The sequence below is a fragment of the Loxodonta africana genome, chromosome 3 (genome assembly GCF_030014295.1).
Source record: "Loxodonta africana isolate mLoxAfr1 chromosome 3, mLoxAfr1.hap2, whole genome shotgun sequence".
Lineage (NCBI taxonomy): Eukaryota > Metazoa > Chordata > Mammalia > Proboscidea > Elephantidae > Loxodonta > Loxodonta africana.
Window position 1 is genome coordinate 28,401,726 of NC_087344.1, and position 27,868 is coordinate 28,429,593.

The 27,868-nt window shown below is 44.9% G+C and overlaps 2 protein-coding genes across 8 annotated transcripts in view; one reads left to right on the forward strand and one right to left on the reverse strand.

Annotated features, from left to right (window-relative positions):
• The first annotated feature begins 2,179 nt into the window (after window positions 1-2,179).
• CLEC17A (C-type lectin domain containing 17A) lies at window positions 2,180-24,419 on the forward strand. Of its 6 annotated transcripts, none has more exons than XM_064280819.1 (12): window positions 2,181-2,319; window positions 2,514-2,582; window positions 5,464-5,496; window positions 5,577-5,627; window positions 5,710-5,751; window positions 5,932-6,054; window positions 6,818-6,958; window positions 7,042-7,104; window positions 9,126-9,221; window positions 9,431-9,582; window positions 12,872-12,981; window positions 15,974-24,419. In XM_064280819.1, exons 1-12 carry the CDS (start codon window positions 2,277-2,279, stop codon window positions 16,104-16,106), a joined length of 1,056 nt encoding a protein of 351 aa, XP_064136889.1. In that variant the 5' UTR covers window positions 2,181-2,276; the 3' UTR covers window positions 16,107-24,419. The 6 variants fall into 6 exon arrangements, with proteins under 6 accessions (XP_023408089.2, XP_064136889.1, XP_064136892.1 ...); XM_064280822.1 differs by lacking the exon at window positions 15,974-24,419 and adding an exon at window positions 10,627-10,683 and having other exon boundaries at window positions 2,511-2,582; window positions 12,872-12,934; XM_023552319.2 differs by having other exon boundaries at window positions 2,182-2,319; window positions 2,511-2,582.
• ADGRE3 (adhesion G protein-coupled receptor E3) overlaps window positions 23,674-27,868 on the reverse strand; it is a 49,977-nt gene continuing 45,782 nt past the window's right edge. The window contains exons 15-16 of one of the 2 annotated variants that reach the window (XM_023552314.2): window positions 26,041-26,139; window positions 23,674-23,784 (exon numbers count right to left, since the gene is read on the reverse strand). In XM_023552314.2, coding sequence (XP_023408082.2) covers window positions 23,776-23,784; window positions 26,041-26,139 — 108 coding nt within the window. In that variant the 3' untranslated portion in view covers window positions 23,674-23,775. Of the gene's footprint in view, window positions 26,140-27,868 lie in introns of both variants that reach the window. The other variant, XM_003413327.3, reaches the window with a different exon arrangement.

Genomic DNA, 27,868 nt, shown 5'->3' on the forward strand with positions numbered 1-27,868 from the left:
CACTAATGTGTCCCTAGGAGCCCTGGTGGTGCAGTGTTTAAGAGCTCGGCAGCTGCAGTTCAAATCCACCAATCTCTCCTTGAAAACCCTGTGGGGCAGTTCTACTCTGTCCTACAGGGTTGCTATGAGTCAGAATCAACTCAACAGCAGTGGGTTTGGTCTTTTGGTTTAATGTACCCCAGTACCTAGTGCCTGACGCATAGTATGTGGTCAATACATATCTACTGACTGAATAAACTAATGATCTTCATTTGACACATCGGGACACTGATGCTCAGAGATATTGTTCCACTCCTCTGTGGTCACACAGTGAGAAACGAACAGAGCCCAGGCCTTCTAGGGATATAGCCTTGTGTTATACCCAGTTGATGGTGTTGGATGGAGTCCACCACCAATTCCTGAACAAGTACTGTGTGCCAGGTCCCAAGGGATGACATGTAACCATCACTCCTATGCAGTCAGACCTTCATGCAATTATCTTGCTCCAGGCCTACCCATCTTCTATTATTTTCCTAGGGCTGCTGCAACAAACTACCACAAACCATGGTACTGAACGAGAATATCATTGCTGATGTCAGGTGGATCTGGGCTGGAAGCAGAGAATACCAGAAAGTTGTTTACCTGTGTTTTACTGACTATACAAAGGCATTTGACCGTGTGGATCATAGCAAATTATAGGGAACATTTCGAAGAATGAGAATTCCAGAACACTTAATTGTGCTCATGAGGAACCTTTACTTAGACCAAGAGGCGGTTGTTCCAACAGAACAAGGGGATACTCCATGGTTTAAAGTCAAGAAAGGTATGCATTAGGGTTGTATCTTTTCACCATACTTAATCTGTACACTGAGCAAATAATCTGAGAAGCTGGACTATATGAAAAAGAACTCGGCATCAGGATTGGTGAAAGACTCATTAACGACTTGCGATATGCAGATGACACAACCTTCCTTGCTGAAAGTGAAGAGAACTTGAAGCACTTATTGATGAAAATCAAAGGCTACAGCCTTAAGTATGGATTACACCTCTACATAAAGAAAGCAAAAATCCTCACAACCAATAAGCAACATAATGATACACGGAAGAAAGATTATAAGTTGTCAAGGGTTTCATTTTACTTGGATCCACGATCAACGCCTATGGAAGCAGCAATCAAAAAATCAAACAACATATTGCATTGGGCAAATCTGCTGCAAAAGACCTTTAAAGTCTTGAAAAACAAAGGTGTCAACTTTGAGGACTAAGGTGCACCTGACCCAAGCCACGGTATTTTCAATCACCTCATATACATGGGAAAGCTGGACAATGCATAAGGAAAAGGGTAGCAAAACTGATGCATTTGAATTATGGTGTTGGTGAAGAATGTTGAATAGACCATGGACTACCAGAACCAACAAATCTTTCTTGGAGGAAGTACAGCCAGAATGTTCCTTAAAAGCAAAATGGTGAGACTTTGTCTCACTTACTTTGGACATGTTATCAGGAGGGGCCAGTCCTTGGAGAAGGACATCATGCATGGTAAAGCAGAGGGTCAGTAAAAAAGAGGAAGACCCTTGATGAGATGGATTGACACAGTGGCTGCAACAATGGCTTCAAACATAGCAACAATTGTCGGGATGGCCCAGGACCAAACAATGATTTATTCTGTTATACGTAAGGCAGCTTTGAGTCAGAACCAACTTGATGGCACCTAACAATAAGTTTTAAATCACTGGATACATAACTGATCCAGTGGCTTAGCACTTTACTCTGTAACGTGGGAATACTTAGTATCTATTACTTTATCTTCTTATTGCAAATGTCACTGCCTCCAGGAGGCCCTCCTGGTCATCTTCTCTACATTAGCCCCCATCTTATCCCATTGCCCTGCTTTATTTTTTAGAATGCTCAGTGACTATTGGAAACTATGTTGTTTATTTCTACCTTTGTTTACTTGTTTATTGTCTGTCCTGTCTAGATTGAAAGTTCCATGAAGGAAGGAGTTTATCCATTTTTCACCCAGGGCTTGGCACTTTGTAGGAGCTTCATTGCTGATGCTATCATCCACACACCAATCCAAGCTGGGGAGATAGACGAGTGTGTCTGAGTGTGTGTGTATGTGTGTGTATGTGTGTATGCAAGTGGGTGGGGGTTTCCCTTCAGGCTGAATTTGCATGTCCTTGCCTTGAAGAAAAAAGGAACTTAGAAAGGCCCAAGACGTTGAAGTAGAAGGCACAGGGGTAGAAGCTGCAAAGCTCTAGCAGCCCCTTCTCAGGCTCCCCTTATTGGCTGCAACCATGTGCACCACGTATACTAACGCTGGCTTCCAGGACCTGTCGGGTACAAGCTTGGCCATACTCATATATATTCCATGTATATGAGGCGATTGAAAATACCATGGCTTGGGTCAGGCTGGGGTGGTCAGGACCCAGGTTACAGCATCCCGATCCTGGGGTAGCTGGGTGGGAGGCCAGGGCTTGAGGGACGGAGGAGGGAATGGGCTGGGCCCTGACTTGCTTCTTTCCTGGAAGGAGCGAGGGAGGATGAGGATGATGATTACGAGAACATGACACCACCCTACAAGGACCTTCCTCCTAAGCCAGGTAAGGGGGCTTCAGTGAGGCCAGGTGGAGGGATGTGGGGCTGGGGGGTGGGGGAGTAGGGTCCTCAGGGGCCATTGACTATATGCCCAGTCCCATGCCAGACACCACAATGGTGGGGACATCCTTGTCTGTGCCCTGCTCCCAGTCCAACGGGGGAGGAGGTTCTGAGCACAGCCTTGGGTGTGCAGGGCCAAGATGTGATAGACAAAGGGATGAGGGACTCCTGAGGGGCAATTGAAGTCTCTGCCTGCAGTGGTGGGGGCTTGGGAGCCAGGGAAGGCTTCTGTGAGGGAGCATTGGAGTAGAACTAGAAGGATGAGTAAGAATTTGTTAAGAAAACAAACCCAGGAAGAAACCACTGGGTGCAAAGGCCCCGAGATGTGAAAGCTGATGTGTTTGAGGAACTGAGAGTGGACGGTTGGTTCTCCAGCCCCCATGCATTCACATCCAAGGCCCGGTCCTGTCCCAGAACTCAGTAAGTCTGATAAGTGCATATAAAAGTGCAGGCTTGGAGGGTGTCTGTGTATCAACTCCTGCCAGGGCCCTGGAGGCTATGAGATCCCTGGGGCTCAGCCAGTCAGGCCAACTGTGTCCTTGAAAAGTAGCCATTCCATGTGGGGTGAGTCTCTGCATCCCCCATTTATGAGTACAGTGTGGGGCTACCCTGAGAAATCCACGGACAGTGTGGGGTTCAGCATGAGGTAGGAGGTGAAACGGGTTCTGCTGTTTGACTGCCTCATCTCCAGCTCCAACCCCGGCCACAACATGATCTTCAAATTTAACTCCAAGACCAAGTTCACCCCCAACTTCAGGGCTACCCCCTTCCCAATGTAGACCCTCTCCATCCCAAAATGCAGACCTATCCCAGTCTCCATTGCCAACTATAACCCAACCTCAACTTCTTTTTCTTTCCCAAAGCCAGCTATGACTCTATTCTGCATTCCAACCACACCGAGTCACAGCCCTATCCACATCTCCATCACCATCCCCAGCCTCAGCTCATGTTCAACCCCACCCCACCCCATCTCAGTCCAAACTCCAATCCCGACCCTAACTCCAACCTTGCTCCATGCCAAACCCCATTTTTATTCCTATCATCACCATTCTAACTCCATCCCCACCTCCAAACTCAACGCTGTTTTTAACTTAGGGTGACCAATTATCCCAATTTTTCCAGGGCTGAGGGGTTTCCCTGGATGTGAGACTTTCATATTAAAAAAAAAAAATCATTTATTGATGCATTAAAAAGGAAAAAATGTTATGTATGTACCACATAGTTATAAGAATTCTAGAAATGAAAACTCTACAAGGAAAACACTGTTTTCCCGACTTCAAGAATCAAAACTGGGGGCATGAGTAGGAAAGTTCTATTATATCCTATTAGCACGAGAATGCTTAAGGTAAAAATCCTGCAGAGATGTTCATGTCTGTGGTATACCATCGAACCAGCAGCAGGAGTAGTTTTCAGGGGCACAGGTCAGACTCTGAAAAAAGAGGCAGAAAAAGTCAGGTTGTTCAGATCTAGCTTTTATTAGGGAACTTACAGACAGAGGTCTGCACCAAGATTCCCGTGATGGATGGCGACATACCAAGTCACCCGGGTAGGGGCCTGCATAAGGCATGCAGGGTGGGGGTTTAGATACTTAGTGTTTATGTGCAAGGATACGAGCAAAGGACTCAGGAAAAACTATGTCTAATCTACGATGGATGGGCTTGTTTTTGTACTAGTTAATGGGTTCTGTCTTAGTTATCTAGTGCTGCCATAACAGAAATACCACAAGTGGGTGGCTTTAACAAAGAGAAATTTATTTTCTCACAGTCTAGTAGGTTACAAGTCTAAATTCAGGGTGTCAGGTCCAGGGGAAGGCTTTCTCTCTCTGTTGGCTCTGGAGGAAAGTCCTTGTCTTCAATCTTACCATGGTCGAGAAGCTTCTCAGGCGCAGGGACCCCATGTCCAAAGGACGTGCTCTGCTCCTGGTGCTGCTTTCTTGGTGGTATGAGGTCCCCAACTCTCTGCTTTCTTCCCTTTCCTTTTATCTCTTGTAAGAGAAAAGATGGTGCAGGTCGCACCCCAAGGAAACTCCCTTTACATTGGAGCAGGGAGGTGACATGAGTAAGGGTGGTGTTACCATCCCACCCTAATCCTCTTTAGCATAAAATTACAATCACAAAATGGAGGACAACTACACAATACTGGGAATCATGGCCTACCCAAGTTGACACATATTTTTTTGGGGACACAATTCAATCCATGACAGGTTCCAATTGAAGTTACCATGATGTCAGCTGTTTGGTGTATTTTTTCCTGGCCCAGGTCGCTGCTCAGTAAGGTACCCTGGTTTTTTCCCAGAGTTCTTTGTAGGCAGGGTCCATCTTGTATTTTTTATGGCCCTCTCAACATCCAAATATTACCATAATTATTTTTAAAATATTAAAAAAATCAATTATATCTTTAAAATTTTTAATTATATAGATATTACATGGTCATTATAGAAAAATTGGAAAATTCAAGTAACCAGGATGCATGTAATAATCACCGTAATCCCTCCACGTAGAGAAAACATTTTTAACATTCTAATGGACCTTCCTCCCCACTCCATCTCTCTTTCTCTCTCTGTATGTGGGAAAACTGGGAAAGTCGCAGGAAATTCAGGATGACTAGTCACTCTACCTTAACCCTGTTGTTGTTGTTAGGTGCCGTGGAGTCGGTTCTGAATCATCGTGACCCTATGTATGACAGAACCGTGTGTTCATGCCTAAATTCGATTCTCACACTGAACCCCATCTTCACCTCCCATTGCAATCCCAACTTGATTTTCATCACTTTCTTCAATCTTGTTCCCATCCTCAGACAAGTTTTAACCTGAGCTTCTCTTCTCAGGTTCAATGGCTCCTCCAAGACCTCCAAGGGCAGGTGAGCTGGGGCTGGGGGTACAGGAGACCCAGTGCTGACTTAGCCCTGTTGAGACTGAGCAACCATTCCTCCCTCCCCAGTAAAGAAGATGAAGAGTCCCTCAATTCTGTGCAAGCCCCAGAAGATGGCAGGTGAGAGTCTAGAGCTGGGACATCTGGCTCACCTGGCTGGTTGCCTGCTCTTCATGATCATTTTCTTTCTGACCCCTTCCAGGGCTGGACCTCACCCCTATCTCCTGCACATATCCTCAACAAGGTGAGTAGTAGAAAGACCGTTTCAGAAGCCTGAGAGAGGGGGCACCTGGAAGCATCACAGCCCACTATTTCTCCAGTTCCCCCATTCTGACCAGAAAACAAAGCTGAGAGATAGGGAGACTCTTTGATGATGGAGTCTTTTGGTAAGTTGTCCATAAATCTCTCTGCCTCTTTCTCCCAGGTGTTGAACTGGAGCCTCCTCCATCCCGGCCGCCCCCAGCCAGCAAGTCCTTATCTCCTCCTAGTATGCACCATATCCTCTCTCATCAGCCAGGGCATTTGAATCAGACATATAGCTCCCAGGGTAAGACATGGGGCCAGAGGGAACTTTTTTCCCTTTCAGAAGCTTCTCCCCACTGAGTATAGGCAGACCCCCAGGGTCCCAGGGTCCCAGGGCTTAGAAGAGATGAGACATCTACAGCACTGAGACCTGCCAGGTACTCTTCAGGCCCAACCTTTTGCTTGAATAAGACATGGGGAACATTTGCTGCCCAGATGTAAGAGCCACTGGCTTCTTTGGACAGGGAGCAGCTTGGGCAGCTGATGGTTTATCTTTCCCCATCCTTTGTATAGTTGGGCCTTTTTTTTTTTTTCAATCCAATCTGACAATCTCTGGCATTTAATTAATTAGACCGTTTATGTTTAATGTAATTATTGATAGAATTGGGTTTAGGTCTACATGTTATTAATTTTTTTTCTGTATGTCCTCTCTATTTTTGTTCTTCTATTTCGTAGTATCATTTGTTAGGAGATAACATGTCCTAGATGTTAAATAGCACAGCTGGTTCTTATTTGCAAAATGGGAATAATACACTGATGTCCTAAGAGCGAGGATCCAATAAGATAATAAGGATGTTAACATGATGCTTGGTGCACAGTAAAGTTCCATAAATGTTCAGGCCCTCTTTGGTGTTTGCTTTCCCTGTCATTCTCTTGCTGACCCCATCTGGTGATACAGCCATGACTACATACCTCTGTCCCCCCTCCTCTTGGATAAAGGCTCAAGGGTCCCTTCCTCACTCTCCAAAGCACTGGTAGCAGTCTTTCCACTTCCTGTCCCTCTACAGCAACTCCAGTACCCTACCTCAGCCAGAAGCCAGGGGGTCCTGGGCGCTGCTGGGAGGACAGACTGATGGTATGGCTGTGTGCGCTGGTGGTGGTTTCACTGCTCCTGGGGTGCATTAGCCTGGCTGTGACCCTGACTAAGTGTGAGTAGGGCCAGGATGGGGTGTGGGGGAGATTGGTGTAGGGTACAGGATGACCCGGGCTCAAACTGGACTCCTTCTCGTAGACCAGGCAGTGGTGGAAGAACTGAGGATGTTAACCTTTCAGCAGATGGCGTGGCAAGCAAATGGTGAGTGCTTTCAGTCATTCCTTCATACTACTGATATTGAGCACCTACTATGTGCCAGGCACTGTGCTAAGCACTGGGGGTAGAGTGGTGAACACATCAGAAAGAGTCCCTGTCCTTATTCACTTAGGCAGTTTGTGTCTAGATCTGTACTGTTTAATATGATTGCCATGAGTCCTGTGTGGCTATTGAGCACTAGAAATGTGGTCAGTCCTAACAGAGATGTGTTGTTGTTGTTGTTGTTATTAGGTGCCGTAGAGTCGGTTCTGACTAATAGCGACCCTATGCACAACAGAACGAAACACTGCCCGGTCCTGAGCCACCCTTACAATCGTTGTTATGCTTGTATCTTTTGAGTGCCTTCCAACCTGGGGGGCTCACCTTCCAGCACTATATCAGACAATGTTCTGCTGCTATTCGTAAGGTTTTCACTGGCTAATGCTTTTCAGAAGTAGACTGCCGGGTCCGTCTTCCTAGTCTGTCTTAGTCTGGAAGCTCAGCTGAAATCTGTCCTCCATGGGTGACCCTGCTGGTATCTGAATACCGGTGGCATAGCCTCCAGCATCACAGCAACATGCAAGCCCCCCCAGTACGACAAACTGACAGATGTTGGGGAGAGTTGGGTTGTAAGTGTAAAATACACACTGATTTCAAAGACTTACTATGAAAAAATCATGTAAAAAAGACTCATTAATAATTTTTCAGGTTTATTTCACATTGAAATGACAATTTTGAATATATTGGAATAAGTAAAAATATCACTCAAATTAATTTTACCTGTTTTTTTTTTTTTACTTTAAAAAATGTGGTAGTAAAAATTACATATGTGGTTCACATTATTATTCTGTTAGATTGTGCTGGTATAGATAGACAGTCATTAATTGAATTCCACTCAAATGGGTATAAAATTCCAGAATTTGATAAATAGTCCAAAGGAAGAAGAATTTGGTCTTATAAAAATGTCTAAACAGGGGTCTTGATCTTCTCTTGGGGGGCCATAAAGAGCTTCCCTAATGAAGTGGTGGTGCAGCTGAGTGAAGGAAGGGAAGGGGTTAACCAGGTGAGGGGTTAAGGGTCTTAGGCATGTGCAAAGGCCCTGTGGTAAAAGGCAGCATCTCAAGTACAAGGGAGGAGGATGGTGCAGTTGAGCAAGTGAGAGATTATGGTGGCTTGGATAAAGATAGTGGCCAGGGAACAGAGAGAAGTGGGTGGAGTAGAAAGAAGTTTAGGAGGCAAATTTGGCAGGACCTGGGAATGGATTGGGAATGGTGGTGCGTGAGAGGGAGCGGTGTCAAGATAACTTATGTTTCTGTCTTAGGCAATTGAAGCACTATCCATTGAGCTGGGAATGTTGGAGGAGGGTCAAGTTTGTGGGGGAAGGTCACATATTAGTTGGAGAAGAGTTTTCTGGGTTGGGCTGGGCTTCACCATGACTGCCGAAGCCTAGGAATTACTCCATTCCACATGCCCCCTGCCCCATACCTCACATCAAGCCACTTTCCTACTCAAATCCCATCCATGACTCCTCAGTGCCCAGAATCCAATGAGAAACCTTGGCTTGGAGTTCAAGGACCCAGCCATCAGACCTCGCCCTACTTTGAGCTCAAGCTTTTCCGGATTCCTCTCTATCCCTTCCGTACCAGCCTTCCTGAGCCTACTTGCCCCTGCAACTTTGTTCCTGAAGTGGTCCCTGCCTGCTGTGCCTCAATTTTCTTCTCACAGTTACTGAATCAAAGCCCACTTCCTCAAGGAAGTCTTCAAAAGCTCACTTCCTCTAGGAAGCCCACTGCCCTCACTCCTCCAAACCCCAGGGATTACTCCCTCCTCTGAGCCCCTCTAGGGCTCCTTCTGGGCACTGAGCATGGTTTTGTGTTTGGTTTTTGAGCTTTATCACTACCCCCTAGGACGTGGGTGTGCTAGGAGCACAGCTCTTGCTTCTCTCTAGTGTGTCTGCAGTTAGCAGGGGGTGGGTGAGTGGGTGGGAGCTCTAGGTCTCTAACCCTCAAGCCCATCCCTGCTGACAGTGACTGGAATGGCAGGGCTAGCTGGCCTGAAGAAGGACACTGATCGCTTAAGAGCTGACACTAACCAGTCCCTGGTGGAACTTCGGGGCTTATTAGGTGAGTGGAACTCGGGGAACTGCCCAGAGAGGGGGGCACGGCCAAGCCAGCACATTGCATAAACTCCATGAGAGCCATTCTCAGTGCAGTCTGTGTGAATAGTGCCCTCTGGAGATGAGCAATGCACAGCTTGGACAGCTGTACATGGCATAGCACGTACATGACCCTGGCTCTGGGGCCACCCTGACAAAATCCTATCCTGTCCCCAGGCTGTACCAGGGTCACCTGCCCCGACGGCTGGCTCCCCTTCGAGGGCAAATGTTACTACTTCTCCCAAGTTACCAAGTCATGGGAGGAAGCCAGGAAGTTCTGCCAGGAGAATTATTCTCACCTGGTCATCATCAGCAGCTTTGCTGAGCAGGTGAGCTGTCCCCGTTGAACCCCTGTGAACGAGCAGGGCCAGCCTACCTCTCTTCCAGGATTCACACATCCTGCTCCGGATGGAAAGAAATTGGAATGGCTTTTGAGTCACTAAGAATGTAGCATCATGCAGAGATTAAGAGGGTTTTCTCTGCTGGAGTTCAAATCCTGATTGTGTTGTTGTGACCTTGGCTCTCCAAGCCACAGTTGCATCTCTAACATGGGATATAATTATGGTTATCTTTTAGGTAGCACTTTCTATTCTTTAGGCTGTATTCCAAACACCTTACATGCATTAACCTATTTATTCCTCACAACAACCTTACGTGTGGTTGTTGAGGTTAGGAGAGGTTATATTATGCTGCAGTAACAGTCTTCGAAATCTTAATGATACACCGTTGGAAGAGTATGAGGCAAACGATGCATTGGCTCTTAAAGCTTCCACCAAGATACAACCCACATACTTCCACTCACAAAGGAAGTCACGCAGGCAGTCTTATTCTTTAAGGTGATAGGGAAGTATAGTCTTACCTGTGTGTATCCAGAAGGAAAACCTAGAATATTTGTAAACAACTTTAACGGCTTACTACTACTACAGCTAAGTAGCATTATCATTTGTACACGGTATGTATCACTTATACTTCACAGGTGAGCAATTTGAGGCACAGTACACTTAAACAACTTGCCTGTGTTCACTCACAACTAGTAGGTGTCAGAGCTGGGATCTGAACCCAGGTAGCTGTCTTCAAAGTCCACAGTCTTAACATAGCAGTATTTAATTATTGCTAGCATGGTTTATCTTTTCCCATCATTTTACTTTTGACCTATCTATATGATTATATTTAAAGTGGGTTTCTGTAGACAGCATATAGTTGGATCTTGTTTGTTGTTAATGTCTTTTTAATCCAAACTGACAATCTTTGGCTTTTAATTGGTGCATTTAGATCATTTACATTTAATGTAATTATTGATATGGTTGAACTCATCTTATTGTTTTTTTTCCTTGTGCGTACCCTCTTTTTTTTTATTCCTCTTTTCCTCTTAGCATCACTTGTATGAGTAGCTAACATAGAGGATTTTCAGAAGGATTAAATGAAATAATGTAAGTAGGACAGGTACAAATCATTCTACCTAAACTGAGGGGCACAAGAAATATAATTTACTTTCCTTTAAGTAACTCATGTTAGTCCTTCTTTTGAGGATAAAAACTAAAACCAAACCTGTTGCCATTGAGTCACTCCAGGCTCATAGCAACCGATGGTGGACATTTAATTTGAGTCAATTGGGGTCTCCATTTTTCTTCTGAATGGGCACAGCTCATGTGGGGTCAAGGTGAAAGGGAACACATGGCTGTCCTTGAAGTCTTTACCTCAAACTGGTATCCACTGGGACATCTACTGACTGTGTGATCTTGGGTGAGTTGTTTACCTTCTCTGTGCTACAGTTTTCTCATCTATAAAATGGGGATAATAATAATACTTACCTCAGTGCAGTGGGTCGTGAAAAGGATCAAATGAGATAATCTGTGTAAAGTGCATAGCTTGCTCATTAACTCGTTAATACAACCAAATTTTCTGAGCACCTACTGTGTGCTAGGCACTATTCCAAGCACTGGAGATCCAGCAGTGGCCAAGACAGACTAGGTGCCTCTTCTCAGAGTGCCCTCATTTTGGTGTCTGGCAGATAGCAAGGACTCTCTGTATTTCAGCTTTTCTCCTGGTTATCTGATTCTCAGTCATTGGACCACCAGGGCTGTCCCTGAGGTGTCCTACTTCCCTGTCAGCAAGGTCTTTTGGGTTTGGAGGTCTCCCCACCTCTTCCCTGCTATTCTTGGGCACGAGGGGCTTTACTGCTTCTTCTACCATATGCTGGGGTGTGAGAGCCTGTGAAGCCCCCTAAGGTTCCATCTAACACCCCTGACAGCTAACTGGGGCTTTACCCAGGAAATGGGGCCCTGGTCTCCTCTGCTTTTGGAGCCCCAAACCATCTGTGGTTTTTGCCATAACCTGGGCTTCACCAGGGATGACTTGCAGGGCCCCACCCACACCTTCGTAATTTCCTACTGCTATGCTTCCGGTTCACCATTTTAGGCAATCTATTTTTGGTGTTGAGATTGGTGAGGTGTGATTTGCATAAGGTAAAATGCACAGATCCTAAGTGTAGGTTCAGGGAGTTTTGACAGATATATACACTTGTATAACCATCAACCTAATCAAGATATAGAACATTTCCACCACCCCAGAAATTTCCCTCATGCCCCTTTTCCAGTCAAAACCCCCTCCCACACCCACCCCAGAGGCATCCACTGATCTGATTTCCATCACCATAGGTTAGATTTTGATTTTAATGAGACATTTTCATCCTAATCTTTTGTCTTTGACGTAAGTCCCTTCTTTTCTCCCAAAGGCTTTTAAGCATTTGAAATACAAATGCCAGGAAAATTCCCCCTTTCCCCTTTCTCTTTTCCCTTCACTTTCTGTTCCTGAGGCAATGAAATTGTTTGCTGCCTAGGTGCACATTATGGATGTAGGGTGGCGTGCAAGTACCAGGGAAACACCAGTCGTGTTAGCTGTTTTCCGGTCAGCCCCAACTCATGGTGACCCCATGCACAATGGAATAAAATGCTGCCTGGTCCTGCGTCATCACCATGGTTGTGGATTGGACCGCTGTGATCCATGGGATTTTCACTGGCTGATTTTCAAAAGGAGATCACCAGTCCTTTCTTCCTAGTTCGTCTTAGTCTGGGAGCTCTGCTGAAACCTGTTCAGTGTCATAGCAACATGCAAGCCACCACTGACAAAGGGTGGTAGCTGCACATGGGGTGCATTGGCCAGGAACTGAACAGTCTCCCACATGGAAGGCAAGAATTCTACCACGGAACAATCAATATAGTTAAAGTGTTACTTAAGTGTTATAACATTAAATGTTAAAATGTCACAGTCCTTACTATGTGTCTGGACACTATTCTGATGGCTTTATACCTATTAACTCATTTAAGTCTCACAAAAGCCATAGGAGGTAGCTACTGTTATTATCCCATTTTACAGATGAGGAAACTGAGGCACAGAGTGGTTGGTCACGTGCAAAATCTCGTGGCAGGGAAGGTTATCCTCCCACATGTGGCAACGTGGGAGGTTGGTGGTGATCTTGTTCTACATGTCGTATGCCCTGGAATGTGACTGGAGGATGGCATTCGAAAGTGTTAAATACTTGGAGCAGAGTGGAGGCGGGGCGCTCACCCTGAGGGTCATGTAGTGGAACTGGTGGCTGACTTGAGTTTGTACCTGCAGAATTTTGTGGCCAAAGCTCATGGCTCTCCGCGAGTGTACTGGTTGGGGCTGAATGACAAGGACCACGAAGGGGACTGGCACTGGCTGGATGGGTCGCCTGTCACATTAAGGCAAGTTCCCAGGGCCCCTGGGGTCTCTCTGCTTCTTCTGTGCCCCAGACCACAGGGACAGAATAAGGGGAAGAGGGTGCGTGGCTGGGGACCTGGAGCTGATTCTTACTGGTACAGCTGTTGTTGCTGTGTGCCGTCGAGTCAATTCTGACTCATAACGACTCTACAGGACAAAGTAGAACTGCTCCATAGGGTTTCCTAGGCTGTACTCTTTATGGGGGAACCCTGGTGGCATAGTGGTTAAGTGCTTCAGCTGCCAGACAAAAGGTCAGCAGTTCGAATCCACCAGGCACTCCTTGGAAACCCTATGGGGCAGTCCTACTCTGTCCTTTAGGGTCGCTATGAGTCAGAATTGACTCGAAGGCAATGAGTAATGAGTAGTCTTTACAGGAGCAGATTGCCAGTCTTTTCTTCAGCAGAGCTGCTGGTGGGATCGAACTGCCAACATTTCAGTCACCAGCTGAGCATTTAACCATTGACCCATTAGGCCTCCTTGGTACAGGTGTACTGGCTGCTACATATAGAACAATTTCTTTCCTGGTTGGTAAATTGCAATCACTCTTAGCCCCCTGAGTGTCCCTATCCTGCCTCCTGGAATACCCCACCTCTCCAAAACTAAAGGCACGGAAGAGGCCCAGGCACTCTGATTGGGGGTACAGCATTGGTGATCCCTCCTGGGCATTTCCTCTTTCCTGTGTCCTTGTCACCTTTGCAGTCCAAGCCAGCAGACTCTCTAGAACCTCAGGCTGGGCAGAACAGGGGCAGCAGGAGGGTGCTGTTTTGTGACAAGACCTTTATTTTCCTCCATTGTAATATCTCAACCTTTTAGTAAAAAAAACCCAAACCAAGCCCATTGTCGAGTTGATTCTGACTCATAGTGACCCTATAGCGTAAAGTAGAGCTACCCCGTAGGGTTTCCAAGGAGCACCTGGTAGATTTGAACCGCCAACCTTTTGGTTAGCAGCTGTAGCTTTTAACCACTACGCCACCAGGGTTTCCAACATTTTAGTAAAACTGCTCAAATATATCAAGTCCTCAGGCCAATGGCTGGACAAAGAAGGAAAGGAGGGGTAGCCACAGGGTGGGAGGAAGAGGAAGATTAAAACATTTTTTTTTATCAGGGTGAAAATATATACAACAAAACATATGCCAATTCAATGATTTCCACACGTATAATTCAGTGACACTGATTACATTCTTTAATGAAGACATTTTTAATTAGACTTCTTCTTGTGAGGTAATTGTATATTAACATGCAGTTGTAAGAAATAATGCAGAATGTCCTGTGCTCTGCTGTGTTTTTTTTTTTTTTTTCTGAAGAGAAAGATTTTGATTTATCCAATGATGAGCAGCGTCTCCTTTTTTTACTGAAGATCCTAGAAGGATGGGCAGCTCTCCCATTAGAGATAACGTGGCATGATGTGGCACTGGTATGGCGTGACTCAGCTTGGATCCTCTCACGGGGCTGGTGCATCCATTCCCCGGCTGTGTGAGCAATGGCTGCTAAGGGCTCATGGTTACGCCTTCTCCAGAGAGTTGCCCTCAACTGAATGGGTGCCTCCTCACCTAGGAGGTTCCTTGCCTCCCACTGGGTCAGGCACAGCCAATGACTAACTGTGAGAAGCCCTAACACCTTATCTCAAGTTGGTATAGCTCTGTGGTGCCTTTCACCCGCCAGAGCTCCCCGTGGGATTAGGTGGAGGCTGGACCCAGCTGAATTCATATTCTTGCTCAACTTCTGCCCCTGTCTCATCCTACTTCCCTTCACCAAACCCTTTACTAAACTCATTGCCTTGGAGTTGCTTCTGACTCCAACTCATGGCAACACCATGTGTGTAGTTTCTTTTTTTAAAAAATAATTTATTTTATTTTTGTTGTGGTTGAGAATATACACAGTGGACCATACACCAATTCAACAGTTTCTACATGTACAATTCAGTGACATTGATTATATTCTTCCAGTTGTGCAACCATTCTCACCCTCCTTTTCTGAGTTGTTCCTCCCCTGCTAACATAAACTCACTGCTCCCTAAGTTTCCTGTCTAATCTTTTGAGTTGCTAATGCCGATTTGATTCCGTACAGATAGATCTTCAAAGAGCACAATGCTCAAGGCCGACATTCTTTACTAGTTAAGCTAAATGATTGTTTGGTTTTAAGAAGACATCAGGGGATAGTTTTGGTTTAAGGTTTAAAGATCGTCCATAGGGTTTTCAAGGCTGTGAACTATCAGAAGAAAATTGCCAGGCCTTTTTTCTGAGGGACCTCTGAGTGGGTTCAAACTGCCAATCTTTTGGTTAGTAGTCGACTGCTTAACTGTTTGCACTACACAGGGACACCGCTTCCCTCACAGCATCCCCTTAATAAATCCCATGTACCTAGATCCCTCTGCTTTTGGGAGCCTGACCTAAGACATTACAACATATGGAAGGTTGGAAAGATTGGGATGTAAAGGAAGGGCTCCTTAAAAGAGATGGAGGAGACTGACCAGATGCAGGAAACTAATTCAGGATGGTGGACCGTCCTGGTGAACAGGGAGATGGGGCTGAGCTAGGATGTGCAAGCCAGGGCCAAGGGGATGATCGAAAGTTTGGTGGTTGGAACCCACCAGCCACTCCTTGGGACAAAGATGTGACAGTCTGCTTCCATAAAGATTACAGCCTTGGAAATTCTATGGGGCAGTTCTACTCTGTCCTATAGGGTAGCTATGAGTTGGAATCAACTTGATGGCAATGAGTTTTTTTTTTTAACAGTGCATTAGTGTAGTACCTTTGTTATAATTTATGAACCAATATAGATATGCTATTATTAACTAAAGTCCATAGTTAATGTTAGTGTTCACATTCTTGTTCATATTCTTTTCTATGGGTTTTGAAAATGCATACTGTCGTGATGCCACCATTACAGTATTATATGGAACGGTTTCACCACCTAAAAATGCCCTGTGCTTAACATGTTCATCCCTCCTTCCTCTTCCCCTCCTTTTCCATCTAGTTTCTGGGGCCCAGAGGAACCCAACAACATCCATGAAGAGGACTGTGCCAGCATGAACAATGATGGTACCTGGAATGACCTTGCTTGTAGTAAAACTACATATTGGATTTGTGAGCGGAAATGCTCCTGCTGAAGCTCAGGACTAAGGCTGGGGGCTGTACCCAGTGCCTCTCAGCTCTTGGAGATGAGTACCTCCTGCCCTTCCACAGAGGCCCCGCCTCTTCATGAACAGACATGGATGTGGCCAAATTGGAACAGTAGCCTGGAAGTACAAGTCCCTGAGATGCAAGACAGGCCAGTTCTAGGGCAAGGACAGGGGCTTGCTCAAATAGATGGTGAGCTGGAGGGACACTCAGGACTTGGTGGTGGTCTCCAGTCCTGGGCCTGGTGGGCATTCACCAAGTTTGCCATCATGGGTCTTGGGAACTGGTGGCCCCAGGGCTCTGGGTCTGATGTTGAACCCAGGACTGAAATGCCCTGGTTTCTCTGAACCATGATGAGCTGGGACTGAGCTCCCTTATTTCTGACCTGGTGTGGACCAGCTTCTGGGATGTAGGTGAGGCAAAACTATTCTTGACAAGCAACTTTCTTGATGAGGTTTGCCCAAGTCAGATGGTGGAATTTGACTTCTTCTGAGATCTGGCCCGTAGAACTTCTAGAAAGCCAGACCAGCTGAAAGACAAGTCTTCGGTCAGGTCCATAGGACAAGCATGGAGATATCTACCCATACGTGCCCTCAAGCTGTCTGTGGGTTATAAAGATTCTTGATGATATAATTCATTTTACTTCTGTATGGACTTTCTTGGGCTATTAGCTCTTGTAACGTTCGTGTTTCTCAAAATTCTACTTTGTTGTATGGGACAGTTCTGGTCGTGGCAGGATGTTTAGTGTCCCTGGCCCTTGCCCACTAAATGCCAGAATTACCCCACCTTCATCATCATGACAACCAAAAAATGCACCCTGGAGGGCTGGTACTACCCTGAGCTGAGCACAACTCAACTGAGCAACCCCTTTAGGCAATCATTGAACTCTATCCTGAGATAGGTGCTGTCTTAGACATCTAGTACTGCCATAACAGAAATACCACAAGGGGATGGCTTTAACAAAGTGAAATATATTTTCTCACAGTCTAGTAGGTTACGAGTCCAAATTCAGGGCACTGGCTCCAGGGGAACACTTTCTGCCTCTCTTGGCTCTGGATGAAGGTCTTTGTTCTCAATTTTCCCCTGGTCGAGGAGCTTCTCAGGCGCAGGGACCCCATGTCCAAAGGATGCACTCTGCTCCTGGTGCTGCTTTCTTGATGGTGTGAGGTCCTCAACTCTCTGCTTGCTTCCCTTTCCTTTTATCTCTTGAGAGATAAAAAGTGGTGCAGGCCACACCCCAGGGAAATTCCCTTTACCTTGGATCTGGGAGGTGACTTAAGGGTGGTGTTACAATCCCACTCTAATCCTTTTTAACATAAAATTACAATCACAAAATGGAGGACAACTACAGAATATTGGGAATCACGGCCCAGCCAAATTGATACATATTTTGGGGGGAAACAATTCAATCTATTACAGGTGCACATTCTCTAAACCAAGCAATTTATTTACCAACAAGTTGCCCTTGACTAATTGTAGAGTCTTTCCTGTTTTGAGGGAAAGCAGGTGATTAAGGCGAGGAAGCTCTGAGAAGAGGGGGCTGTGGGGAGGCTGGGACTCACTTCACTTTTGCTTCCTCTCCCTTTGTCTCCTCCCACCTCCACACCCTTGCCTCAACTCATGAGTACCCAAACCAGCCCACCATACTCTTCACACTTGCAGAGTGGGTGGAGGTCCTGTTCTATGCCCTGCACCCAGGGGACCCTTGGTTCACGTAACTGCTTCTCTGGGGCCAGGGGAAGTTCCCACATCTCAGAAGAGGAAACTTCAGTTTCCCTCAACATGTGTGTGAGAAATGAGGAAGCAGGGGGCTGTGGTCACAACTATGAGTCACACTGAGGTCCCCCAAGTGGAGATGGCTCCAACCTATCTTACTTTCATATATTGCAGGGAGGTAAACAGGAAAGAAGTCCCTTTTTAACCACTTTCGGACCAAGGGATCAAAGGTTGAAGGCTTTTGCTAATAAAATTAATAGCCGTGGTTTATCAAGCACATATTGTTAGATGCATGCAGTGGTTCTTATTTAATATTTGCTACAACTCTGTGAGGTTGGAATAATTACCCACCCCATTTTACAAGTGGGAAGACTGAGGCCCAGAAGGGTCTCATGGCTTGTCCATTGTCATTCAGTGGATAAATGGCAGAGCTGCGATTTGGTCTCAGTTTGTCCCTCCAATGGTTGGTCTCTTTCTGTAGCATCTGCTGCCTTCCAAGGGATTATTGGTAAATTTCAATTATCCCTGAGGACCCTGGACCTTGTAACCCTGCTCTCAGCTACCTATTATGGGAAAGGAGCAATGTGGTATGTGTAGTGGAAAAGAATAAAATATTTACTATCTGTCCCTTTAGATAAACGTTTGCTGGCTACTTTTAGCATATTTATGCTAGGCTAAGAGAGGAGACAGGGGCTGAGTTGCTAATTGTGTGGTTCTCCTGGGACTATTACAATAATCCAGGTGAGTAATGGTGATGGCTTGGGCCAGGGACTATGGAGGTAAAAACAATTCTGGATCTAGTTTGAAGGCACAGCCAGTAGAATTTGTTGATGGACTGGATGTTGAGCGTGAGGGAAAGAGAAGAGTAAAGAATGACTCTAATGTTTTCAGTTTAAGCAACAGGAAAAGATGGAGTCACCGTTAACGGAGACAATGAAGAAAAATGTTTATGAACACAGTACATTTAAATTTTGGTGGTTTTTAAACTCTTGCCGACGTTCTTAGAACTTCCCTTGTCAAGTGAGAAGTGGGTCAAGAGTAGAATCCTGCTTGTAGCAGATGTGGTCATATCATTCCCATGTCTTTAATTCTCACCTTCTTGGTGCATGCCAGCCTGAGTCCACTTGGTTTCCCGCATGGCAGGTGGGAACTGCCAGGGAAAAATGCTTCCTGGAACAGCCTGGACTTGATATAGGCATACCCCAGCTCCCTTGCCCCACAGGTGGAATAACTCAGAGGTGTGTGTTCCATGGTATCCCCCCGACACCGCCAGGCTCCCAGTGAGATTAAGCTCCAGTTGCCGACAGTGGTAGCCTGCTTAGTAACACATCCTTAACACCTTTTTACTGGCTTTCTTTCTCTGACTCACTTCTCCAATCACCTACTGGTGTTGTGGGATTGCCTCTAAAATAAACTACTTGAACTTGAATCTTTGTCTCAGTGTTTGTTTTGGGGGGAACACAAGCTAAGACACTACAGGGCAAGAGAAGACTAGCTTGCAAAGTTGTTCCAGTTTGCCTAGGACTGAGGGGTTCTTGGGAACCTGGATTCTCCGTGCTCAAACTGGGAAAGCATTGGGCAAATTCAGATGGGTTGGCCACTCCAATAGGGGAGTGAGGTATCAGGAAAAGGAGATCAACAGAGTCAAATGCGACCCAAGTTAAATAAATAAGACTGAGAAGCAGCCAGTGGACTTAACGTTGAGGAAGCCTTTGGCACATTGAGTCATTCTTTCAAGTGTTGGAAGCAGAAGTCAGGCTGCAGTGTGTTGAACAGTGAATGGGTGGGAGGAAGTGGAGACAGCACAGTGTAAATAACATTTTCTAGAATTTGGCTGTGAAGAGGAGGAGGGATGTAGAGTGGTTATTGAAGCAGGAGAGGAGGTTGAGGGAGGATTTTTTTGGGTAGAAGGGGCCTGAACATGTGTCTTCCCCCCTACTCTTTCAAAAACTTCTGTTATTCCCATACTAGATCTCCTAGATCTCCAGTTTGACTTTTCTTCTTCATGATTTTCATCCTTTTGCATTTTGTTCTGTGATTTGAGATGTTTGTTCCACATGGTCTTCTAAGCCACTAATTTAGCTCTTGACAGTGATCACCCAATTCTTTAATTCATTCAGCAGAATTTCCCATGCAGAAAGCATGCCTTTAAGCTTTAGAGAGCTTTTTTGGTGCTGTGCTTGAATATCCTTAAGTCCTTATTTTTAGTATTCTCATTTAAAGTTGGGGCCCGTAGCCCCTGGGTAAGCATTTGGCTGCTAACCAAAAGACTGGCAGTTCGAATCCACCAGCTGCTCCTTGGAAACCCTATACAGGCAGTTCTACTCAGTCCTACAGAGTTGCTATGAGTTGGAATCGACTCATGGTAATGGTTTTTGTTGAAAGCTGTTGTCTGTCTACTTTAGCAGCTCTATTTGTTGGATGTCAATTCAGATGAAGCATCCTTTTTTCAGCTGCTGGGCCTTCTCACATGTTGTCATTTTTTTGGGGGGGCCTCAGACATAGGGTCGAGGCAGTGACAGTTTCCCAAATGATGGAAGGAGGTGGGTTCTCCAGTCCAGTGGGTCCATGTGTGCACCAGTGAGTTGTGTAGAAGTGCCTCTCTGCTCCTCAATCCCCTTACTTCCTGCCAGATACAAGAACAGGGTTCTTCTTGGGGTTTTTCGGGACCAGAGAGACCATACACACATACACGCACACACTGCGGCTGATGCTGACCTTATCCAAGAAGTTCATAGACTCCTGTGGTCCAGACTTTCCCTAGGATGGATTGTGTCTTGTCCTCATCCCAGAGTACTCTTCAGCATGTCTCAGGGCTCTCACCTGGTATGTGGGGGAGAAATTCCAACTCCAGCTGTCCCTTCAGGGATTCTCCCAGAGACAGAAACCTTACTCCCACCCAACTGCCACGGGTCTCCAAAGACTTTTGGTTCAAAAAGGACAGATATATTGGGATTGGGAGGGGAGGGGAATCGAGACATGTTCAGTGGCTGTTTTCTTAGAATCTCCCGTTTCTCTCTCTTTAGCACAGGGGTTGGAAAACTACAGCGTGGAGACCAAATTCTGCCCGCAGCCTTTTTTTGTATGGCCAGTGAGCTAGGAATGGATATAGTCCCAGGTATATTTACATTGTTGTTGTTAGGTGCTCTCGAGTTGGTTCTGACTCATAGCGACCCTATGTACAACAGGACAAAACACTGCCCAGTCCTGTGCCATCCTTGCAATCGTTGTTACACTTGAGCCCATTGTTGCAGCCACTGTGTCAATCCATCTCGTTGAGAGTCTTCCTCTTTTTCACTGTCTACTTTATCAAGCATGGTGTCCTTCTCCATGGCCTGATGCCTCCTGATAACATGTCCAAAGTAGGTGAGAAGTAGTCTTGTCACCCTTGCTACTAAGGAGTGCTCTGGCTGTACTTGTTCCGAGTTGAATTTATTCTTTCTTTTGGCAGTCCATGGTATATTCGATATTCTTTGCCAACACCATAATTCAAAAGCATCAGTTCTTTGGTTTTCCTTATTCATTGTTCATCTTTCACATGCATATGTGGTCCTTGAAAACACCATGGCTTGGGTCAGGTGCACCTTAGTTTTCAAGGTGACATCTTTGCCTTTTAACACTTTAAAGAGGTTTTTTGCAGCAGATTTGCCCAATGTAGTGTTATTTGATTTCTTGACTGCTGCTTCCATAGGTTACTTGTGGATCCAAGTAAAATGAAATCCTTGACAACTTCAATCTTTTCTCCATTTAGCATGATGTTGCTGATTGGTTATTTACATTTATATATGCAATATATATTACATATTCTCTGATTTTATATCTATAGTCTATCTATCTGTCTAGCTACCATCTGTTTATCCAGTGTGTGTGTGTGTGTGTGTGTTTATGACAGAGAGTGTATATGGCCTGTAAATAATATTTACTATATGGCCTTTTACAGAAAAAATTTGCTGACTACTTTTAGCATATTTAAATACTACTGAGGAGGAACTGAAGAGAGGGCATGGGTGAGGTGGAAGAGAGAGGTGACAATCAATGAACGAAGGTCTCTGAAGAGGCAGTAGGGGATGGGATCCAACACACAGATGGAGGGGTTTGGCTTAGATAAGGGGAGGGGGCCTTTGCCCTTGTGGCAGAATGGAGGAGGAAGCAATAGGTACTGATGGGAGAAGGAAGCAAGGATGGGCATGAATGCAGATAAATTTGTAAGGGAAGTCAGGAAGTTGAGTTTCTGACTGCTTGTGTTTATTTGGAAACCCTAGTGGCACAGTGATTAAGAGCTATGGCTGCTAACCAAAAGGTCAGCAGTTTGAATCCACCAAGCGCTCCTTGGAAACCCTGTGGGGCAGCTCTACTCTGTCCTGTAGAGTTGTTATGAGTTGGAATCAACTCAACGGCAATGGGTTTGGTTTGGGTTTTTTTTTGTGTGTGTTTATTCTCTCTTTGAAGCAGAAGACAAGGACTTCTGCCTTATGTAAAGGGAAATGTGATGATGATTGAGGAAGGAGGTGGAAACCTGGAATTTCCCATGTGGGGAAGTCGACTAGGGATAGGCAGAGAGATCCCCAGGTAGCATGGAGGGTCTTGTTTAAATCAGAAAGCATGAATTTGTGATGGCTCCAAGCTGAGTGATCCTGGGGTCTCACTGCCTTGATGGAGAAATGGAGAACATACATAGTTCATGAGAAAGGATGCTTTGAGGCTGCAACCAGCAGATCCCCTGACTCAAAATGGCTTAATAATAGGGATTTGTTTGTCTTATATAGCAAAAAGTCTAAGGTTTGTTTCAGCAACTCAACAATGTCATGAAAGCCCAGATTATTCCCATTTTTCCATTCTTCCATTCTTAGTATTTCCATTATTTCTTTCTTCCAAGAATCATATTGTTTTATGACAACATCAAAAAGAAGGAAGTCATGGGCAGGCTCTCCTTGAATTGTCTTTGTTTTCATCAATGAAAAAAATATTTTCCAGTAGGCTTTTCTTATATCTCATTGGCTAGAAGTTGTCCAAATGTCCATCCTCAACCCATCTCTAGCAAATTAAACCAGGATTTTTCAACCTCAGCATTATGGATATTTGGGGATGAATAATTGCTTGGTGGGCTATCCTATGCGTCGTAGGATGTTTAGCAGCATCTATCCACTAAAAAAAAAAATTTTTTTTATCCACTAGATGGCAGTAGAGCTACCATCCCCAGTCATGATAACCAAAAATGTCCAACGCCAAATGTCCCTGTGTATGTGGGGAAATTGCCCCCAGTTGAGAACTGATGGCTTAGACCAATCTCAATTGACCCCTTAGGCCCAGGCACATTACTCTCCCAAATCTGAGAATAATCAAGGTTATTGCTGAGTTGACAATCTGTGGTGCCTACCATAGTTGGATTGGTCTTAGATTGAGTGATTATAAGGATTCTGGGTAGGTAGAAAATGGACATATAAGTAGGGAATAGAATCAGAAAAAGGAAGCAAAGATGTTGAATAAATAGGAGAGAATTATTTGATGTGGTGGCTCATGAGATTTAGGCTGAATAAAAAGGAAGGTGAAGCCAAGAGGAAGCTCATGATTTGGGAGAAGCCAATAGTTTGAGGTGCTAGATGAGTTTAAAGAGCAATTTTAGGAGAGGTGAGAGTAAAAGCTAGATGAAAGACCTTGGAAGGGGCCTCCTCAGTTACAAAAAGGCAAGGAAGTATTTGCAACGGGCATAATTTGGGTATCCAGTTCCAACATTGCCTGGACACATCATAGCAAAGAGAAATGCAATTCAACACATATTATCAGGAGCAGCACCACACTATGCAGAAGAAACACTTTTAGAAGTAAAGATTAAATATTTCCTCCAAGGATGATATGTGTAATGAGTCCGCTTGCCCTGAATTTATTCTTCATGATGCCAGCCAGATCCGTGGAGTTGAATGTTGTACTCTTAATATTTTCTCTTCATTTGTCCTGCAAACCCCCCCACCCCCGCAAAAGAGATGTTTAGGTTAAAGGTGGTTATAAGGATAAAAACAAAAAACAAATAAATAAAAAAAAAAAACAAAAGCTGAATGAAAGGTCAGGAATGGGTTAAAGGCAGAGAGCTTCATTTAGCAGACACGTGGGCAAAATGGCACATCTTCCAACATTTAGAGTCCTAGGGCAGGTGCGATCTTTTTAGCTTATGTTGGGAGGACTTTTCAACAACCCAGGCCAAAGAATTCTACCCTTTGAAAAATTTTCGGATATAGTGTTTCACACAGAATTTTTGGCTCTCGGAATGTTGTTGTTTTTCTATGAGGATAGGCTAGACTCTAAACTCCCTGAAGACAGTAACTGAGTTGGTCTCGTTTCTTTCTGGATGGCCACTGCCTAGCAGAATGCTGACACATTGTCGAACTTCGCAAGTATTCTTTTTGGTTCCCACAATTACAGTTAGAAGACTTATTTAGATATGGAGCCAGCATCTCCTGTAGCAGCCCACGGGCATAGCTTCTAGTAGTCCTGGCAAGAGACCCAGCCAGTTATAAGAGTCATTGTATGCAGGAAGCCCAAAATTAATGACTTCCTTCCAGGAGTTTCAGATTCATTGTCTGGCCATTTACCAGTTACGCATAATTTTTACAATAAATAATGCTGTCTGGTTACACAGCTGACTTCCTTCTTTATCTAGTTTCTAGGGGAACAGAGCCAGAAAGTTAAACAAAGATCAAGTTTGTCTACAGAGAAAGAGAAAGGCTTCTAACTCTTTACTCATATCCTGTGCCTGGGGAGGTGGAAAAAAGAGCTTAAGAGATTCTTTTAATTAAACCTAATGTATTTCTTACAGGGAGATTCATAGTGTTTATTTTATATTTTCCCTTTTCAAAGATATACTCATCTTTTAGTTTCTTGAACGTTAAGTAATCATAAAAACAAACCTCCTTATTTCACCTTATTTCACTAGCAACCTGGGTGTGAGTGGCTTTGGGAATTATTTTGGATTATCTGGGAAATACTTTATAGGCCACGGTCAGTTGTCAGCACCTAGCACGATTTTACCCTGATTGAGAATGATTAAGCCTGATATTCATAAAAAGTTTTCAGATTCCTTGACAGAGTCCCTTTTCCTCTTGGCCCTTGTGGAAAGACATAATTAATTCACCACCCCTCTGGCACAATGGTCAAGCACTTGGCTGCTAACCAAAAGGTTGTAGGTTTGAACCCACCAGATGTTCTCTGTGGGAGAAAAGACCTGGTGATCTGCTCCCATAAAGAGTACAGCCGAGAAAACCCGAGGGGGCAGTTCTACTCTGTCCCACAGGGCTGCTATGAGGTGGAATCCGGTCAATGGCACACAACAACGACGGCCCTCCAATAAAAGACAGAAATTTCTTTAGTGACCTTGATATAGCTTTTCACTGCTAAGGAAAATCCCAAATTATCTTAAGAAATACAGAAGGTGATTTAGCAGAATTTTCTCCATGTAAACAAAGTATTCAGAGGCTCTTTGGTGAAGGCATGAAACCAAACAAGATAGGAAGTGAGTTTATGGATTTAGAGCTTTGGAGCCCTTCTTGCTCATTCACACATGCCTTCTTGGAAGTATTTTCTATTTTCTTTCTAACAGGGCAAACAAGAAAGAACTACGAAGAGAAGTCTCAGATCAGGCTAGAAGCTCATTCCTTGTGTGCTGAGCCTGAGTTAGCGCAATGGAAGAATAGATGAATACCAGCGACTGAGTTCCAGAGGTGTTCCCTTTCTAACAGGGCCATTTCTTCCCCTGGAAAGCCCCATCATTCCCTGCATGCTTTCCCTATAATTAAGTAGAGCATCTCAGGTGGGATCCCTGTCACAGAGCCCTTTCCAGGCTATCTGCCGACTCCACTGGGCCCATGTCCACCTTTCTACAGGATGGTGGAGGTTTGGGGGATGATGACTACCTGGTACTTATGTCTCCTTTCATAGGGTTCTACTTGACATGGACACCACACGGTGTTGCCAATGTTTTACCTTGCCTCTTTGCATGCTGTGGACATATGCAAAAGTCAGTTCAATATTGTTAGTGAGCAGAGAAGAGTAACTGAGGAACAATATCTGAGAATGAGAGATACAAACCAAGTGTTCAGGACAAGAGTATAACTCTTCCTTCTACTTTCCATTAAAGGAGCTCTGGACTAAGACATAGAGAGGCAGTTAGGGACATCAAGGGGGTGAGACAGTAGAAAAAGCCACAGGTTCTCTTACTTTTGAGTCAAGACCAAGCTTGCTGGAAAGTGTATAAATCTCAGGCTCTGACTTCGATTTCACGATCTCTCTAAACCACGTTTGGTATTGTTTTCGGACCTGGAACATCAAAGGAAATACCAAGATGGTTTTTATTAAATTGGTGAAGAGGAGAAAAGAGGGTGAGTGAGAAAGAGAAGAGACTTATTATTAAAACATTTTTTTCATATTACAGAAAGGTCCCTGGGTGATGTAAACGGTTTGGACTTGGCTGCTAACTAAAAGGTTGGCAGTTCAACCCTACCCAGCGGTACTGCAGAAGAAAGGCTTGGCTACCTGCTTCCATAAAGATTATAGCCAAGAAAACCCTATGAAGCTCAATTCTACCCTGTAATACATGGGGTCACCATGAGGCAGAATTCACTCCATGGCAATTTTTTTTTTTTGTTGTTTCATATTACAGAATACATCTTTGTTATAGAAAGTGTACAAAATATGCATATGCAAAATAAAGAAAATAGAAGTCACATATAACTTCTCAATCTAGAGAATGCTACTGATAATGTTTTGGTGGTCTCCTTCCAACTGTCTTTGTTTGGGGTCCCCCAGAAGCCTGACACAAGGGTTTTAGTGTAAGAAGCTTATCTGGGAGCTGATTCCAGGGAAAAAAGAGCAGGACATTTGGGAAGTGAGAGAGGTAAGAGAAGGCAGCCAGTAAAGGGTGTATTTTTATCAAGGAAGTTTCCACTATGGGCAACCAGGGCTCAGTCCCGTTAGGGACCTCAGGGAGAAAGCATAGGACCTGCACCTCAGAGTCGTTCCATTCATGGGGCTAGGGAGCTGGGGTATTGACCCACCAACTCTCGTGAGACATTGGTTGATGGCCGCTCTCAGAGGACATTACTCTCTGGCACCATCAGCTTGTCTTGTACAGTAAGACCTCCACAGGCAGAGACTCATAGGTACTTGTTTACTTTAGAAAACCTGAGGCTTGTAGAGGGGAATGCCAAGGGGATGTGGGAGGGCCACCGACAACATCTTCCATACCAAGGTTTCCTAGGCTTGGCACTATGAACATTTTGGCCTGGATAATTCTTTTTGTAGTTGAGGGCTGTTCGTGCACTATAGGATGTTTAGTAGCATCCTTGGCCTTTACTCACTTCATGCTTGTAGCATTCCTCCAATTGTGACAAGCAAAAACGTCTCCAGATACTGCCAAATCGCCCCTGCAGGGGGGGCAAAATAGCCCCCGGTTGAGGACACTGTGCTAAACCTTATACACCTACACATAAATGAATATATAACTATAACATATACATTTTCATACACGTTATATAAACAAAATGGAACCCTTCTGAAGTAATGTTTCATAACTTGCATTTCCACTGAATATATTTGGAATGTCCTTCCCATCATAGTATATTCTCTGGCCTGGACAAAGACGAACATGTGAATGGTCTAAGCCTGTGTTCTCTGAGGATCGTCTGCTGTGCCAGCTCAATTTCTTCCCCTCCCTCACCCACTGAGGAGCTGTTTGGTTCTTCAGGTCCCTGGATGCCGAGTGAGGAAAAGAAAGAGGTAGGAGGGAAAGAAAAAGGGGGACGGAGGGAGGGTGAGTTACAGAGCAGGGGGCAGGGAAGAAGCTGGGGGTGGGAGGTAGCTTTTGGGGGGGAATTTTGAATAAAGGAGGGCCAGGACAGCTATGAGGGAGAAGAAAATGTCTGGGAAAGGAAAGGAATATGCCTGAACCGTGTGCCCTCTTCATGGTGTTTGAGAAGAGCACGTCAAGAACTTGAGTGCTTTTGCATTTCTCCTGGTTGATGGATGAAGTTTATATGGCCATTATGCG